At 43.5% G+C, this 18,624-nt stretch overlaps 1 protein-coding gene across 1 annotated transcript in view; it reads left to right on the top strand.

The window, feature by feature from the left end:
* The window catches only part of LOC135212066 (ABC transporter F family member 4-like), a 182,627-nt gene that overhangs the window by 98,435 nt on the left and 65,568 nt on the right, over window positions 1–18,624 (top strand). The window contains 2 exon segments of the mRNA XM_064245410.1: window positions 8,114–8,227; window positions 8,230–8,298. Coding sequence (XP_064101480.1) covers window positions 8,114–8,227; window positions 8,230–8,298 — 183 coding nt within the window.

The following is an 18,624-nucleotide window of genomic DNA, read 5'->3' as shown; positions in this document are numbered from 1 at the left end:
TTCACTTAATTTTAGCCAGCCAGGGACCCGGTTAACCATTTTTATCTAGGTTATAAGACGGCGCCTCCTTCGGCCTGGTTATAGAGTCGTTCTCGGCCGGCTCGTCCCACGTGTTTCATTGTTTCATGCTTTCTTCGGTCTCCTATACCGTTGTAGCTTGAATATTAGCAGTATTATATATATACATTTTTATGCTTTGTGCAGCTTTTCCATGTTTCTTTTTGCTTAGCTTTTCACAGGGATTCCTAAGCTCTGTTGAGCTCGTAACCTACATCGCTCCTTAGCTCAGTGTTCATGCATGCATGTTCTTTTGTTTAGGTCTGTTTAGGCTCCTTTTAGGACATTGTCCTTCCTTTTAGTCCTGACCACCCTGGCCGCCACCCTCCGTTCCTACGTATCGGCAGAGGCCAGCTCCCGAGTTGTTAGACGTCCTCCCTTCTGGGTTGGCTCGTCTAGCTTCTCCAGGACTTTGCTTGCTCTCTATCTGCTTATTTATCTTCCATCTTCCCTGTGTTGCGTTAGGCTATTTTGATGCATGCTTTGAGACGGTTAGAGGTAGCCTAGGCCACCTCAGACCGACCGTGGCCTTCACCACGTTTACGACGAGCCAGGCGATCGCCACGAGCCACCTGGCTGCTGTTCCCCACGCTTCCTCCCCCCTCCCCCCCCCCCTCCCCATATAGGGGTGGAGTACCGCTCGCTCACCCATTGCCCATGACAACCATCCGATCTCCTCCCTCTTCCCCCTCTCCATGGGGGGGGGGGGGGGGGGAGGGATGGGATTGTCTGCAGGGGGACATCCGTGGCTGGCTCGGCTCTCCGCTCTCACTCTTCGGTACCAGGGGGGGTCTCCCGTGCGGTCGGTCTCGGCTGGCCACCCGACTCGGCCGCGCTGAGACCTCCTCGGTCTTCGATCAGCTCTCTCTCACCCCGAGTCACCACCCCTCTCTATCGCTCCGGCGGTGGTTCCTCTGGCTCCGCCGGACCTCAGGTGTGGTGACTGAAGAGAAGCCCTGCCGCATGTTTTTCTCCACATGTTACCTTTATTTTATTTTGTTTTATTTTATTATTAGTTGTTTATGTTCTTTTTATTCTGCCTAGGTCGGCGGAGTCCCCACTCACCATCCGGGTTCTCCTCCTGCTTACTTGCGTCTGTTGCGGCGGAGCTATGCTCCCCCGACTAGTTTTTACTGGCCTCCTCTGCTCCTCCTCGCCGTTCTCGTACTCCTCGCTCCGGCATATAGGCATGTACTGCTTAGTCCAATTAGTTAGTGTCGATACTCATGTATCTGTTCACTTACAGGCCACCCATTGCCAGGAATCCGGCTGTAACGCTGTCCTGCAGGACCCCTGTGGGCACGAGGTCTGCCGGACCCATGCTGTGTGCGCCATCCGCTACGGTGACATAGCACTCTGGCATCATGAGAGTTGCTCTATCTGTTATGAACTAGTGGATCAGGTTACCTCCGGAGTAAGTACCTTCCGGAGAACAACTGTCATGTATAGTTTTGGCCTATATGTATACAGTTCTAATAAGTGATATATCTGTACGAATCATATACTTTAGTCTTAATTAGCTTAGTATTTATACTAACCCTCTCTTTCAGGCTGCTCAAGCGGTGAGGGAGGGGCAGCCCTACATCCTAGATAAGAAGTTGGCTGCTCTGAACTTCCCCGGCAGTAAGACGACTTCCTACGTCGACCCGTTAAACGGCGGCCCCATACATCGCCGCCATCCAGCATCAAGTGGCTCAAGCCTTGGCGGACCCTGGGAACCCGGAGATAATAGAAGTAGCAACTCTGAACTTGGACCTCGAGCCCATGGCGGTAGAGGCAGCAGGTAGGACGTTGGGTGAGGCAGGTTTGCTAGGGGCTCAAGGTTTACCCTTGGGCCATTCTGGATCTTCTTCCCCTATCCCCTCTTCTTCTTCCTTCCAAGGATTTTCGGAGGATGGACTTTCGGTTAGCCGAAGTCCACCCAGGCTATCCCTAAAGTTAACGGGGGAAGCGCGAAGTGAAGACGCTCGAAAAGACGCTGTCTAAGAAAGACGGCTCCTAGCGGTTCTCTTAAGACTCCGGCTCACCATCCCGGACCAAAGAAACCCAAGTCGTCGTCTCACTCCAAAGGGTCCAGAGGCAAGTCCTCCAGAGACAAGGCTCAGCTCCTGTCTGATCCTGAGCCTTCAACCTCTACAGGACCGCACCTAAGACTCCCAGCGGGAAGCAGGAACCTAGTTCCTTCGACTAGTGGGAAGTCTAGTGGGGAACTTAGTTCAAGACAAGTTTCAGGAGATGCTCTCCCACATCTCGTCTTCCTTTGAGGAGTCAGGCCAGTCGATCCGGGACATCTCGGAAAGGCTGGCCAGTCAAGAGAACCCTGATGCAGGTCTCCCCAGGAAAACCCTATGGCAGCTCTTCCTCAGCCCCATGTGGTAGCCCAGGCCATGCGGACTAGAACACCCTCCCTCCTTACACGGCGAGTAATCCCCGGAGGATATCGTCCTATGCCTCCTTTAAGGACGGGATGCTAACGCTGGCGGATTGTGGAACTCGAAAGGCTTGAGGACTTTGAGTTCCACCCAGCAAACTTGCAACCCCCCTTCATTGGTTACGCCTGCCTGACGGAGGCAAGCTATGAGGAGGGAAGATAATATCCCAAATGGAGAACCGTAATCTTTCGGCGTCGGTGGGAATCAGGCTCAGCGGGACTGGCTGAGAAGCCTGGAAGAATGGGAATGCATCAACACCAGGATGCAAGCGTTTAAGAGCGCTTTTACCATATTTGTGGTGGACGGAGAGACCCCCATTCCGTTCACCACAAAAGTGATGGAGTTGACGATGCAGGCGCCATGAGAGACGAGCCAGATCGAGCCTCAGCTTCGGGAAACGGAGCCCACGTCACTCCTCCTTCCGGGTATGGAAGATCTTTGGGCAGATCTTCCAGCCACCTTTACGGTCGGAAAGTTAAAGCCGGATTGTGCAATAATACAATTCAGCGAACGACTTCCCAGGCTCCCAGACAGCCTCATTCAGCTGAGTTTGATGCACGAACCAGGTTATCCAGGTCTCTCAATACCCTGGTTAGGATAGAGGTTTCGACCATTACTTATGGTAACAAACCTCTGTTCAAACTTATAGCCAAGTCACATTTACATACCGTACAATGTGATTTGTATGACTTCATAGTGGCGAGGCTTAACTGCAGAAAACATGTTTTGCAGGAAGCCACCATCCGCCATGAACCAAACAAGTTGCTGGCGGCTCCGATCTGGGGTGCCGACCTTTTCCCAGAATCGGTCGTCAATTCAGTACAGTACGAGGCGACAAGACTCGACCAGAGTCTTAAGGTCGTTGGGGTCTCTCAAGTAAGAGGAAGCCGGAGTCGACTTCATCCAGAAAACCCAAAAAGCCTAGGAAATTCCAGCCTTTCCAGGCTCCCCAACAACAGCAAGTAGTGCAGGCAGTGCCAGTTTCCCAAGTGGCACAGCCTTCTACATCAAAGGCTCATCCTCAACAGCAATTTCTGCTGCTGACTCCTCAGGGTCAAGCTTCTACCTCCTTTAGTGCTTGTCTCTCTGGCCTTCAACCCAGTGTTTGAGGGCCAGTCTTTCCAACCCTTAATAGGTTTGGAAGTGGCAGCAGGGCTAGGGGTGCCTTTCGCCAGAGAGGTGGCGGAAGAGCACCCAGCCGGGGGAAGCACCTACGGGGAGGGCGCGGATCTCGACCTGCCCCAAGCCAGTGAGAACCCTCAGGTAGGAGGGAGACTGTTCCTCTTTCGCCACAGATGGAGGTTCAGCAACTGGGCACAGAGTATTGTGTCCAAAGGCCTAGGATGGAGTTGGACCAAAGGTCCCCCTCCATCCAAGACCTTCTATCAACAACCAACAACGGAATTGATGGAGTATGCCCAAGAACTCCTTCAGAAAGGAGTAGTGTCAAAAGTCAAGCATTTAAAGTTTCAAGGTCGCTTGTTCAGCTTGCCAAAGAAAGGCTCAACCAAACGAAGAATAATTCTAGACTTGTCCCGTCTAAACTTATTCATTTGTTGCGACAAGTTCAGAGATGCTGACTATCTCCGCAGGTGCGGACCTTACTCCCATGTGGGGCCGTCACCACCTCTATCGATCTTACAGACGCATACTATCATGTCCCAGTGGCAAGACACTTCCGCCCGTACCTAGGTTTCAGGCTAGGGAACCAGGCATTCTCCTTCAAGGTAATGCCCTTCGGGCTAAACGTAGCCCCCAGGGGTATTGACGAAGATACCAGAGACAGTAGTTCAACAACTCAGATCCCAGGGGATAATGGTAGTTGCGTATCTGGACGATTGGCTCGGTTGGGCAACAAGTATCGAAGAATGCCACAAAGCAACGGTCAAGGTGATAAAGTTTCTGGAACATCTAGGGTTCCAGATAAACAAGACCAAGTCCAGGATGACACCGGACTCTCGCTTTCAGTGGCTCGGCATTCAGTGGGATTTAAACTCCCACACACTATCAATTCCGTCGTCAAAGAGAAAAGAAATAGCCAAAGCAACCAGGCAATTGCTCAAGTGCAAACAGACATCCAGGAGAAGCCAGGAAAGGATCCTAGGCTCTCTTTCAATTGCCTCAGTAACAGAACGTTCTACTGAAGGCAAAAAACTCAAAGACACAAACGTGTCTGGCGCTCAAGAGCAAACAACAAGTCCCGGGACAAGTTGTCAGCTATCCCAGGTGATACTTCGCAAACGCCTCCGCCCTTGGGCGGAGGTCAAGAATTTATCAAAGTCAATTTTCTCCCAGTTTCCTCCTCGGCATTAGTTATCCACACAGATGCTTCACTAAGCGGCTGGGGAGGGTACTCTCGGTACAAAAAGGTACAAGGGACTTGGTCCCTTCCATTCCGCCGGCTCCATATCAATGTGCTGGAAGCTATGGCGGTATTCCTCACTCTGGAAAGACTTCAGCCAGCCAAGGGATCTCACATCAAGCTGGTATTAGACTGCAGTAGTAGTACACTGCATCAACAGAGGAGGTTCCAAGTCAAGCCATGTGAACCATGTCATGATAGCCATATTTTCTACTGGCAGCCAAGTACAAATGGCACTGTCCTCCACTCACCTAGCGGGAGTGAAGAACGTGATACCAGATGCCTTGTCTCGCTCAGTCCCTCTAGAGTTGGAGTTGTCTCTGGACAGGCGACCATTCAATTGGATCTGCCAGCAGGTTCCAGGGCTCCAGGTGGATCTTTTCGCACAAAGAGTCAAACCACAAGCTTCCCTGCTATGTGGCTCCCAACCTGGACCCTCGGCTTATGCCACGGACGCCATGGCCATAGACTGGAATCAATGGAAGAAGATCTACATCTTTCCTCCAGTGAATCTTTCTCCTGAAAGTTCTGTGCAAAACTCAGGACCTTCAAGGGACAATTCGCCCTAGTAGCCCCCAATGGTTGGTCCAAGAGCAAACTGGTTCCCACTCCTGCTGGAATTAGGTGTCTCCGACCTCAACGGATTCCCAATCCCAAGCTATCTCAAGTATGCAAATGAAGACTGTGTTCGCTTCCTCAGGAATTCTCAAAACCCAACTTTATGGACTTCATGAAGTTCGTGGCTAAAAGGGATGCAGATATCAATCCTCAAAACATCCTATTCCTAGAATCGGATAAAGAGAATCGACCCTTCGTCAATATGACTCGACTGTTAAGAAACTAGCCAATTTTCTGAGGGGGACCGAATCTCAAACCATGACTACCAACCTGGCTTTTTCCTTCTTTAGATCATTATTTGAAAAAGGTTTAGCAGCCCGTACTATTACTACTACTAAATCAGCACTAAAGAAAATATTCCAGTATGGTTTTAAAATAGATCTAAGAGACTTCTATTTTTCATCTATCCCTAGAGCCTGTGCTAGACTCAGACCATCAGAGAGGCCTAGCTCAGTGTCATGGTTCTTGAATGATGTTCTCAAGCTAGCCTCAGATACTGATAACAACTCATGTGATTTCTTACCCTCCTGAGGAAAACATTATTTCTTCTAAGATTGGCTCAGGAGCCAGGGTATCTGAACTGTCGGCTCTATCTAGAGACTCAGGTCATAGAATTTCTCCCGTCAGGAGAAGTTTTACTCTCTACAGATCGTCAATTCTTGGCCAAAAACGAGGATCCATCAATGAGATGGGCTCCTTGGAAGATCCTTCCTCTTCCTCAGGACCCTTCCTTATGTCCAGTTACTGCCTTACGAGCATATCCTTACGAGCATATCTTTCCAGGACAGCCATGAGATCCTCTGGCCCTTTGTTCACGAGGGAAAAGGGTGGCACCATTTCCTTAAAAGGTATTAGACAACAAAATTTATACTTTATTAAACAAGCCAACCCAAATGTTCCCCCAAGTTCACAATATTAGGGCAGTAGCTACCTCGATCAACTACTTTCAACATATGAATTTTGATGATCTGAAAAAGTATACAGGCTGGAAATCTCTTGACAGTATTACTCAAACGTCAACTACCTTAAGTCCTTAGAAGCTCTTAAATTCCCAGCAGTGGCAGCGGGGAACACAGTTTCTCCTGACACTGCTTAAGTAGTTTAGTAATTAGATCTAGATCTCCTTTCTACCTGCCTCATTGACATCCTTCCTGCAATTCTGCCACCATGTTCCCTTTTTAATGCCTTAGATGCCTAAAAGGGCCCTTATTGTGATGTTTTCCTTATTTTTATGCTAGGATTACTCTCACATATTTAATCTGTGAAATTGTATCTAGTTTAAAGATTAATCCTTACTCATGCTATATCCTCATTCAAGCTTGTGGCCATTTCTCTGGTACTATTTCACGAAGCGACACGGCTGAGCCCAGAAAAGGGATTTTGACGAAGGAAAAATCTATTTCTGGCAAGGGGCCCAGTGGCGCCCAGTGAAATCCCACCCTTCTTTACACCCACCCTTGGGCCCAAGCTTGACAGTCTAACTCCAAGGATGACCAGTAGAGGCGCTAGTGATGGCGTCGGGGAGCGCTAGTAGTAGTCGTAGCTGGGTGCGGGCCTTGCATCGGCCCTCTCAGGTAGGAGAATTTTTGTAGAAGGATGGATCTAAATGGTTAAAGAGACCCATGGTAGTGGTTTCACTGCCCCCGAAACCATACCGACACCTTTTATACTAAGGTGAGCGAGTCAGAATATTCTGACATTCCAATTTAGCTTTTTCTCTGGTAATGTTAGCAATATTTACCTTAGAAATGTGTGCTAAAGGGACATTTCACTGGGCGACACGGTCCCTTGCCCAGAAATAGCTTTTTCCTTCGTAAAATCCCTTTTTTAACATATGCGCGTTACGAATTCATGCATCATTTTGTGATAAATTTTCTGTGTGTTTACCTTGATCGTTTTACAATGTGCTTGTGATTTTTGAAAAAATCATTTTTTCTGCTTCAGCGTCACTTGCGAACGCCACCGGCATACGGGAGACAATTTTTAAAATACCGCTTCGACATTTAAGGGTTAAGTAGGGATTCTGTTCCAAACGCGTCTTGATGATAAGTGAAAATCACCTGTAACCAAAATCCACTTATCGCACCGATAACTGGTTAATGTCTTCCCCGTTAAGAATGTATCTGTGCCAGTATTATATTATCACCGTCGTTAACTGAAAATTGGGCATTTTGCACCAAAAATTGTTGATTTTCAGCGCAAGACAAGCACCAGAAAACGAAATTGACAATAACTGAAGCCGTCAGTAACCTGTACCTGCCTGTATTCATAACTGCTGTCTTGTATTAGTTGTATTTCAAGGGTCTCTGCCTACTACTTTAGTTCTACATTTACTAATTCTCATATGATACTTATTTTAGTATCTAGTTTCTTATCTATCTCTCACTATGAAATCCACTTTGCAGCAGGTTATGTGATGTAAACTTACATCTCCTATTATATTTGTAATTGTTTTCTCTGATGCCCTCTACTTTGTAAATTTAATATATCTTATGTTTCAGCTATTCCATTATTGTTTATTACTACAATTATCTTTTAAACTTAATCTGGTAGCTATACTAGAATTCTAGTACTGCATCTCTGTCACATTTTCACTTATTTATACAAAAACATCTTTTTGATTTAATGGTAACCTTTTCTGCAGGACAAGTGAGTGGGGGAATGAACTATGCAGAACTTCCATTAGATCAAGATGCATTCCAGCGACTAGAGAGTGTTCTGGAAAGTGAAGAGGCTCGTGAAATTCTTGGAGAACCATTGTTGATATGGTTGCAAATCCTGACCAGTTGGGAACTTTGGACCAGTTAATGGATTCATCTCTTTTCGAAGGTATGTACTCATTGAATATTAACCATGGCCAGAAAAGGGTGTCACCTTTGTATTCTCAGTGCATTAGAATAGAATAAAGTGATGTCTCTCTATGAAAAGAACAGGCTTGTTTTACGATGCTTTGAATCAAGTTGTCTAGTGCCTAGTAGTGAATTATTTATCAGTCCTAACAGTAATTAAACTGGGAGCTGAGACCATTCTCATCAGTTATTTTCTCCTTGTATATACAGTAGATAACTATGACATTAAGTGGTATTTTATTTCTTTGTTGTGAGATACTGTAAAAATTATGTTCACAGTGGATTTGTTCACCTCAAAATGCACTTAAAACTGCATGATTTGGAACCACAGTGAAGTGGAATTTGGCCTTCCTGAAGGGGAGCATCTTGAAATTCATAGATGAAAATAAATATTATAAACTATTATTCAACTCCTCCCACAACCAGGCCCAGTGCCCTGCTTTGTTTAAAAAAAATATTTAAAATGCTACAAGTCAGGTACGATTAGTTGTTATTTAATTGCCTGCAGGGCAAGTAGATTGTTGAAAATTGTATAGTTTGCATTTGATATTTGAATAAATATGCAAAAGTTCTATACTTTCAAAGAAAAATATTTATAGTTTTCTATACTGGAATTGTTTGGGGTTTAATTTACCTCTCTTTTTAGCAGTACGTACCGTATCTAACTGCAGGTAGTAGTAACATGGGCTTGTAATGTTCATGGACAAATGCTTTTCTGAATCCTGTGAGAGATACTTCAGTGGCCAAATTGTGGCTGGACAGTAAGATTGAATCTTCTGGTAGAGTTCTGACCTACAAATAGTTTAGTTAACCCTTAACCGCCAACTGGACGTATTGTATGTCGACTAAAATTGTCCGTCGGGTGCAAAGTGGACGTACAGTACATCGACTTCAAAAGTTTTTTAAATATTCGCGTAAAAAATAGTTATAGGCCTAGTTTGCGAAAAATGTTAAATCGCTTCCTTGAGGGAGGGAGCTGGGAGTTAACGGATCACGCTGTTGTTTTGTTTACAAGCGTTACCCAGCCGCGACTGCACAAATTTCGTTTCTTCTGCACTTAAAAAAGCATCCAGCGATGCTTCGCCGGAGAGTGATTTTCTTGACGCATTCGTGTTTTGCAGAACTTTTGCAAGTGACTCTGCTGAAACCCTTACATTCTACTAGTAACATTCAATCATTTACCTTCATTTTGAAACAGACGGGAATTCTCTAGCACAATATTTCAATTTATGGTGTATTTTTGAAGAAAAAAATTTTTTTCCTTCCCTCCCCGCGCGGTAACTCTGCTGAAAATCTCAGAATTTCTTTAGTCACCTTGTCGTAATTTTTGCACCATTTTCTATTAGGCCTTAAATAAAGTGTTATGCATGAAAAGGTCCACAATTTCATTTAGAATACAACAAAAAATAAGTCATGGTTGTAGCTTTTATCAGTTTTGAAATATTTTCATATAAATCATGACAAGTGCCAAAATTTCAACCTGCAGTCAACTTTGACTCGACCAAAATGGTCAAAAAATGCAATTGTAAGCTAAAACTCTTACATTCTAGTAACACTCAATCATTTACCTTCATTTTGCAACAAACGGAAAGTCTCTAGCACGCTATTTCAATTTAGGTTGAATTTTTAAAAAAAGACTTTTTCCTTCCCTCCGCGCGTGGTAACTCAGCTGAAAATCCCAGAATTTCTTTAGTCACCTTGTCTTTGCACCGTTTTATATTACGCCTTGCATAAAGTGTTATATATGAAAATGTGTGCAATATCATGTAGAATAAAACAAAAAATAACCCATGGTTGTAGCTTTTATCAGTTTTGAAATATTTTCATATAAATCATGATAAATAGAAAAAAATCGACCTTCGGTCAAATTTAACTCGACCGAAATGGTAAAAAAAAAAAAAACTGCAGTTTTGTAAGCTAAAACACTTACAGTTTAGTAATATCCAATCAATTACCTTCATTTTGCAACAAACAGGAAGTTTCTAGCACAATATTTTGATTTATGGTGAATTTTAGAAAAAAAAAAATAGTTTTTATGTCCGCACGTTACGAATTCATGCATCATTTTGTGATAATATTTTCTTTGTGTTGCTTTGATTGTTTTACAATTTGTTATCTACGAAAATCATTGCAATTTAGTGTACAATACAATGAAAAAAAAAAAAATTAAACTCATCAGCTTAAACAACCGTTTGCTCACAGCGCGATTTGTATACAATTGTATATGAAAAAAAAATTTTTTTTTTTTTGCACTCATATATTCCAATGTTTATATATGATAATGATATTTTTTTTTCATTTCTGATGGTTGCATACTAAACTTAGGCAATGACAAAAAAAGGAGCCAAAAATGAACTCTTAAACTTAAAAACTAAGCGTGCTGTTATTTTTTTTTTTAAATTTCCGCTTTGGCGCTAACTCCCGAACGCCGCCAGCATACGACAGACACTTTTGTAAATAGAGGCTCTGCGTTTAAAGGTTAATATCAGATACTTTAAAAGTTCTTGGGCTTTGCTTTAGGGTGAAATAGGAGTAGGGGCTAACATTGCCAATGACAGCCCAGCCTTATTTTTCTTGCCCTGACCATTGCATGCAGAGGTTTTAAAGGACTCAGGGCTTCTTTGCTAGTGTATCACTGTTCCATTGGCTGCATAGGTTACTATGAAGGATGTCCCAGGGTCCTTTCTACCACAACAGGTGACTTTCTCTCCAGCTGAAGTGATCTACATGAGAGATCCCTGCTGTCTTGAACTGGCAGGAGTGGCTTTGGGACTTGGCACTCTGGTATTGATGGAGGGCTGGGATTGAGGTATTGTAACCAAGGCTAAACAGATGATTTTCTTATCTGATATGCCTTTGTTTTACTGATTGCTGTATGATGTGTCCTTGAAACGACCAAGGACATAACTGGCCCTCTGTTCTCAACTGACCTTCACAGGTAAGGGATAACCAATTCCATGGACCCCTTCCTCTCACTGAAATTCACAGTGAAAGAATTTGGGACAAATTCAAGTCATCACCCATACAGGCTTAACATTTTTAACATTGGGCCTCATCAAAATACCCTTTCATTTATAGAGCTGCACCCTCCACATACATTTTCCTGATGAACAACTTAAGGCAGGCAGTTCCATTTCCAAGGGCAGACTCTTTCCCCTTTCTGTACAGATAAAGAAGGATATTCTGAGATGGGACCTGTCTCCAGAACACTGAGTATGGATATTAGTTGAGGTGGAGCTGTCAGTTACTGAAATCCTCCTGTGACTTCTCCCCCATTCAAGTGAAAACCTGTCTTTTGTCCAGTCAACCATAAACAGTATATGAGAGACTCTGGAACGATATCTGGCCTTGCCAGGCAAGGTTAGATACACTGTCATGAATCAGGCGATTCAGGAATTAGTCTATGAATCGCTGGGCTTCGGAAGGCATAAGGAGTTAGTGGAGTCATCAAGCTCAAGCAAGTTGCTGTTGGTGGGATCGTAAGTACTATTCCATAGGGTAGTGCTCATGGCCCACTGTTATCTTTAGTGTATACAAGTGATATGGTTGTTGGCCTGGAAAACAAGTATGTTCAAAATGCAGATGAGGCAACATCCACTGTTCAATTTGCTGATGATTCAATGCTTATGGATGCAGTAGTCTCCATTTCTGAGAAATTAAGCTGCCCTTAGTGTCATTTGTGACATGGAGCAATGTATTTAGTGAGGTATAAGGCTGAACTTTATTAAAATGAAAACTATTGATTAGTAGATCTATTGAAATGAAAACCATTGATTAGTAGATCACATACTGATTTTCCATCCTATCCTCTCCTTTAAGTGGATAGGACTGTGCTGATTGAGTGTGAAGCTCTGTACTTGGTGTCCCTTTCACCTCATCTTACTTCTGAGGAACATCTAATGAAGGTGTTAGCAGATGCTGCACAAAATTTTGTTATTGTATGTAAGGACTTCTATACTTATAATGATAAAATCAATGTGACCGGTTTAGGTCATTTGTCCTTTTACTAGAGTAGTTATATCCTGAACTTACATGCGGCTTAGGTACCAGACCCCCTCGCGTTAGCTGAATCTCACAAATATTTTTGTCATGGTCTCTAAAAATGCTATTAAATGCTTATATCTAGAGTTTGAATGCCAAATATGACCCTAATCATGCTTCCTAAGTATTAAACTAACTTTTACATGATGTAAAGGTACTGTAATTTCATTTAAAAGTTATGTTAATACATTACCCTTAAAAAAGAATTACAGTGGTACCTCAACATAGGAAAGGCTCAACTTACGAAAAATTTGAGTTACGAAAGCAAATACGAAGATTTTTTTGGCTCTTACATACAAAAAGAGTTCAGGATACGAAAGGTTGTTGCTGTAAAGTCCCGAGATTCGCCCGGGCCACCGATAACAATTTTAAAACTAGCGCACCGCCAACTGAGTAGACTCGCAACCATCCTCCCGCTCTCCCATTGGTTCCTGATGCTAGTCACTGCCATAAGATCCTGCTCTCCTATTGGTCAGCATCTCTCCCATTGTGCATCTATGTAGCGGCGTGCTTCTTAGGCCACTCAGCAGCAGCATCGTTATCGTAAGCACGCGGAATTCGTTCGTTCTATACGATTTCATTTATTAACGTAAATTCGTTAGTGATTTCATTGTAGTACTACTTCATCGTGTTGTGTGAGAACTTTAGCACATACAGTGGTACCTCGAGATACGAAATTAATCCGTTCCGAGACGGCCTTTGTATCAAGAGTTTTTCGTATCCTGGAACACATTTTACATGTAAAATGGCTAATCCATTCCAAGCCTTCCAAAAACACCCCAGTAAATTATATTTCCAGGCCTAAAACACATGTTCTAGGGTTACGACGGAAGAAATATGACTCCAAAAAGGCAAAATACTGTACATACTTGAGTAATATTCAACTGCATGTAATGTTTCAACCCCATTTTTTACTGCATATATTAGGACTTTAGCATATGTCCCTTAGCAATAAGCCTAGCCTATGTTAGCGGTTGCTACTGTAGCCTAGTCTATGATTCTGACATCTAAACCTAAGAGCTAAAAGCTTAGAATATGCCAATAAAATGTATAAATAATCAGTATGTACTCATTTCAAATAATTATTAATTAATCATTAACTATAATACACAAACAAACAAAAAACCTTCCAATCGATTGTTTACATTCTCAGCTCTTACCCGTCTTAAGAGTATCGAACGAGCGCCAAGCAATCATTTTTCCTAGCACACAGTAAGCCATAAATTGTCATTAGTATCTCTCTTCAGCTAATGAAACCACCAAACAGTATAATAACCATTCATTCTATTCTTTATTCTATCTTTTACCTAACGGAGATACTGAGTTACTGACAGCTATAGTGAAACATACGAAATACGTATACATAACGTAATAATAAAGCAGAAGAATAATTCTAAAAAATGCGTATTTGTTGGCAGTCTGATTTATTTTTATATTTTATGATGATATCTAATTCACATTTTTTTATTAAATGTATTGCATGTACTCATTTCAAAATAATTATTAAGTAACATTAACTATATAACAAACAAAAAAAGGCTTCCAACGTCTGTTTACATCCAGCACTTACAAGTATCGAACGATCGCCAAGCAATTACTTTTACACAGTAAGCCATAAATTTTCATTATCTCTCTTCAATTACTGAAAACTACAAACAGTATAATAATTCCATCTATTCTATTATTCTATCTTTATCTAATGTTCTTTCTTTTATTAAATGTATTGCATGAATACATAAGTTTTTCAATTTACAGCAACCTTTTACCAATAGAATACTTAAAGCACAAGGGGTAGATGCTGACCAATAGGAGCAGGACCTTATGGGGTGACTAGCATCAGGAACCAATGGGAGAGCAGGAGGATGGTGGCGAGTTTACTCAGTTGGCGGCGCGGGAGTTTTAAAATTGTTCTCGGTGGTCCGGGCAAATCTCGGGACTTATAGCAACAATCTTTCGTATCTTGAAAACTTTTCGTATGTAGAGCAGTAAAATTTTTCTTTCTTAGCTTTGTCGTTAACTTGGGATTTTTCGTAATAAGTTGAGCCTTTCGTATCTTGAGGTACTACTGTACGTATACTACATAACTTAATTATGTACAGTATATATGTAGTCATGGGTCCCAAGAAAGTTGAAGTTCACGGAAAGAAGAGGATGCTTTCTTTGGAGACAAAGGTGGAGATTATCAAGAATTATGAAGCTGGCATGCGGTTGAGTTTGATTGCTAAGGAATATGGCCAAAATCCGTCGACGATAGGCACCATCCTTAAGCAGAAGGAAGCCATCAAAGCAGCTACACCTTCCAAGGGTGTGACTTTGTCTAGCAAGAGGATCCATGTGCACGACAAGGCTAGCGCTATTTTCAGTGATTTGATTTCCCTGGCTGAAGACGACGGAGGAGAAGGGACACCGACGCCAACCCCAGAGTTCAAGGCTTCTCATGGGTGGTTCGAAAAATTCCGTAAACGGACTGGCATCCATTCGGTAGTGCGGCATGGGGAGGCGGCCAGCTCAGACACGAAAGCGGCCGAAGCCTTTATTCAGACGTTCAACGAGATGACAATCAAGGAAGGCTACAGTTCTCAGCAAGTCTTCAACTGTGATGAGTCTGGCCTTTTTTGGAAAAAAATGCCTCGTCGGACGTACATCACGAAGGAAGAGAAGCTACCCGGGCATAAGCCTATGAAAGACAGGCTTACGCTCGCACTTTGTTTGAACACCAGTGGGGACTGCAAGGTGAAGCCCCTACTTGTGTATCATTCGGAGACTCCTCGAGCCTTCAAGGCCCACAAAGTACTAAAGGAGAAGCTTCCAGTGATGTGGAAGGCTTAATGCGAAAGCCTGGGTAACGAACTTGTTCACCGAGTGGGGTAAGTCTGTGTTTTTGGCCCGACAGTGGAGAAATTCTTGGAAGAGAAGCGCCTCCCTCTGAAATGTCTGCTGTTGTTGGACAATGCCCCTGCTCACCCTCCTGGCCTCGAGGAAGATATCCTAGCTGAGTATTCTTTTATCAAGGTTCTTTATCTTCTGCCTAACACCACCCCACCCCTCCAGCCCATGGGCCAACAAGTGATATTGAACTTCAAGAAGCTGTATACGAAACATCTTTTGAAGAAATGTTTCGACATCACCGATACCACAAACCTCACCTTGCGTGAACTTTGGAAGGAGCATTTCGATGTTGTGATATGCATTCGACTCATCGATCAAGCTTGGCAGGAGGTTTCGAGGCGAACCATTGAATTCTTTGTGGAGGAAACTGGCTTGATGCCATATCCGGCCGAGACTTCGAGTGATTCGACGTGGGTGAAGCTGGTGCAGATTCAGGAACAGTTGATGATCCTGAAACTGTTTCACAACCAGATCTTGACAAGATCGTTGTACTCGGCAAGTCCATGGGGCTTGTCGTTGACGAGGACGACATCAATGACCGTCTCGAGGAGCACAAAGAGGAGCTTACAACGGATGTCCTGAAGGAGTTGGAGGCCATGCAACATAACGTTGTTCAAGAAGAGTTCTCTAGCAGCGGTGAGGAGGAGGAGGACGACCCTATGACAATGGCAGAAATTAAGGATGCTCTAGGTGCTTTTCATAAGGGGCAATCATATGTTGAAAAGAGGGGGACCACCCGAAAAGGCTCTTACAACCAGGTCGTCTGCTTCGCGGCCAGTTCGATGACGTTTGCCCGAGTTGTTTCAGGAACATTGTGAAAAGTAGGCAGAAGCGATCTTCCTTGGATAGTGATTTTTTAAAGAGGCCTTTAGTAGGAGTAAGCAAAAAGGAAGATCCAATTGATACTACGAAAAAACAGAAAGTTGAAAGTGGTGATGTATCAAAATAAAAAAATAAAAAATGTAAAAATAAAAAAAAAATAAAAAAATAAATTTAATTTTAATTTTTTTGTAAAGTTAAGTGTTACGGTTTTGTTAACCCTCTTATGCCGATTGGACGTATTAAACGTCAAGATAAATTGTCTCCCGGGTGCCGATTGGACGTACTTAAACATCGACTATTTTTTTTTATTTTTTTTTTTTTAAATTCGCGGAAAAATACTTATAGGCCTACTAGGCCAGCTGAAAACTTTTGAATCATGCGCCTTGGGGGATGCTGGGAGTTCACGGATCAAGCTGTTGTTTTGTTTAGAAGCGTGACCCAAGTGCGCATGCGCGAAATCCTTCCTTATCGCATCAGCAAGCATCAGCAACGCGTCGTCCGAGAGCGATATTTTGCCGCAATCGTGTTTTACAGAACTTGTGCGAGAGAGTGAATATTTGTGGTGCTACAGGACGTTCATAGAGATGTCTCAACGACGTATGGAATGCAAAAGGCGCGTTTTACCTGTCGGAAGAGATCGTGTGAGCCGTATTTTGGACTTGGATGCTGGCGAAGGACCAAGCACCCAGGATGACCTCGCGCCTCAACACCGTTCTGTGCGGCCATGTGTGGAGGAAAGTGCTCTAGGATCACAAAAGTTGTGTCTTCGTGTGCCTTTAGTAAACCCCTAGGAAGCATCGGGGCGTCCTTAGGGGCATTCGTAGGAATTTGGGAGGTCACCAACCAAGGGACATAGACGAGTACTTATCGGAGCTTGATCGGGAGTATGTCGCAAGTCCTCATTTTGATGGCGGTCGGTCATTTAGTGATGAGGACATCACTCCCGATGTCAGTGATGATGAATATTTGCCCCCAATGTCCGTTCGAGGCTCACATCCCGAAAGTGAGCTCGAATTTAGTGGTTTTAGTGCCTATGGGGGGGAATCTTAGGAAGGGGAGGATGAGGATATAGGGTCGAGTTTTGTCGTCGATGACGATAAAGAAAGCGAAGGCCTAAGTGAGGGAGATGGGCCAGTGGGGGGGTTTCGTGTGCGAAATCGTGCCCGCGCCCACACGCATCGGCACGTAGAAGGTTGGAGCGTCGCACCAGCCAAGGTGAAGGTCGGTCGTCCGAGAGTGACGAGGGGTGGACGGAGGACCCCACCCCACCTAACATGCACCCATTCACGGCAACACCTGGGCTCACCGTACCTGTTCCTCTCACTGCTCTGGGGTTCATTCAGCTGTTCCTTACGCGGGAATTGCTCGAGTACCTGGTAGCATGGCGCATTTTGTGGGGCTCCACATTTTTATTGGATTGATGCCTGCTGCCGACGTCAGGCAATATTGGAGGCGGAATTTTTTTTTAGGTACGCCCAATGTGCCCGGCATTATGGCCCCGTGATACTTTCCTGGCATTGGACAGGTATTTCAACGCTTCAACTGAAGGGCCATACCCGGGAATAACTCCGATCGCCTCATCTTAGTGCGCCCAGTGTTGGAATACATTCGTGAACGTTGCAAAATTCTCGTGGTTCCTGGAAAGAACCTTTCTTTGGATGAGGGGATGATGCCTTACAAAGGACGTCTAAGCATTAAAGTGTATAACCCCAAGAAGCCGAAGAAATATGGAGTGAAATTTTTTTTTATTACCGAGTCCAACACTGGATATGTCGTGGACTTCTTAGTGTATTCCGGGGTTTTCTCCACGATGCGTGAAACTGTTTTCAGGCTTGTGGATCATTTCCGTAACCAGAGATACCACCTGTTTATGGATAATTATTGCAATTTAGTGTACAATACAACAACAAAAAAGTAACTCGTTAGCTTTAACTGTTTTCCGCACAGCGCGATTTGAATAACAATTATATATGAAATCTGTATTTGCGCTATCATATATCGCATGATACTGATTATTTTTTCATTTCTGATGCTTGCATACTAAACTTCAGGCAATGACTAAAAAGGAGCAAAAATGAACTCTTAATCTTGAAAACTAAGCACACTGTGATTTTTTGAAAAAAAAAAATATTTTTTCCGCTTCGGCGCTCACTCCCAGACCCCCCAGCATACGGGAGACAATTTTTATCATACCGCATCGGCGTAAGAGGGTTAATGTGTTTCGTAAAGTTTAGTCTATGTTTCCTGACATTTTAAAGTGTTTTGTAAAGTTAAGTGTACATACTATGTAACAAATTTTCTGCCATTTGTCCTCCTCTCTTGTGCCACTTTCGGAGATAGCCTCACTCAAAAGGTAAGGTTCCACATTTTACTACATATGTACGTACAGTATTTCTTGTATACCATATACATAATACACTATTTACAGGTACATATAGTAGTACATATTAAGTTAGTATTGAATGGTCCAAATTGTTGTATTTCAATGTTTGTTGGTCAATTTAGCTTTATTATAAAATTTTACCTGGGGTGTTTTTGTAGGGCTTGGAACGAA

This window comes from Macrobrachium nipponense, chromosome 40 (genome assembly GCF_015104395.2).
Source record: "Macrobrachium nipponense isolate FS-2020 chromosome 40, ASM1510439v2, whole genome shotgun sequence".
Lineage (NCBI taxonomy): Eukaryota > Metazoa > Arthropoda > Malacostraca > Decapoda > Palaemonidae > Macrobrachium > Macrobrachium nipponense.
The sequence above is the reverse complement of the archived record's forward strand: the minus strand, read 5'-3'. Positions and strand labels throughout refer to the sequence as shown.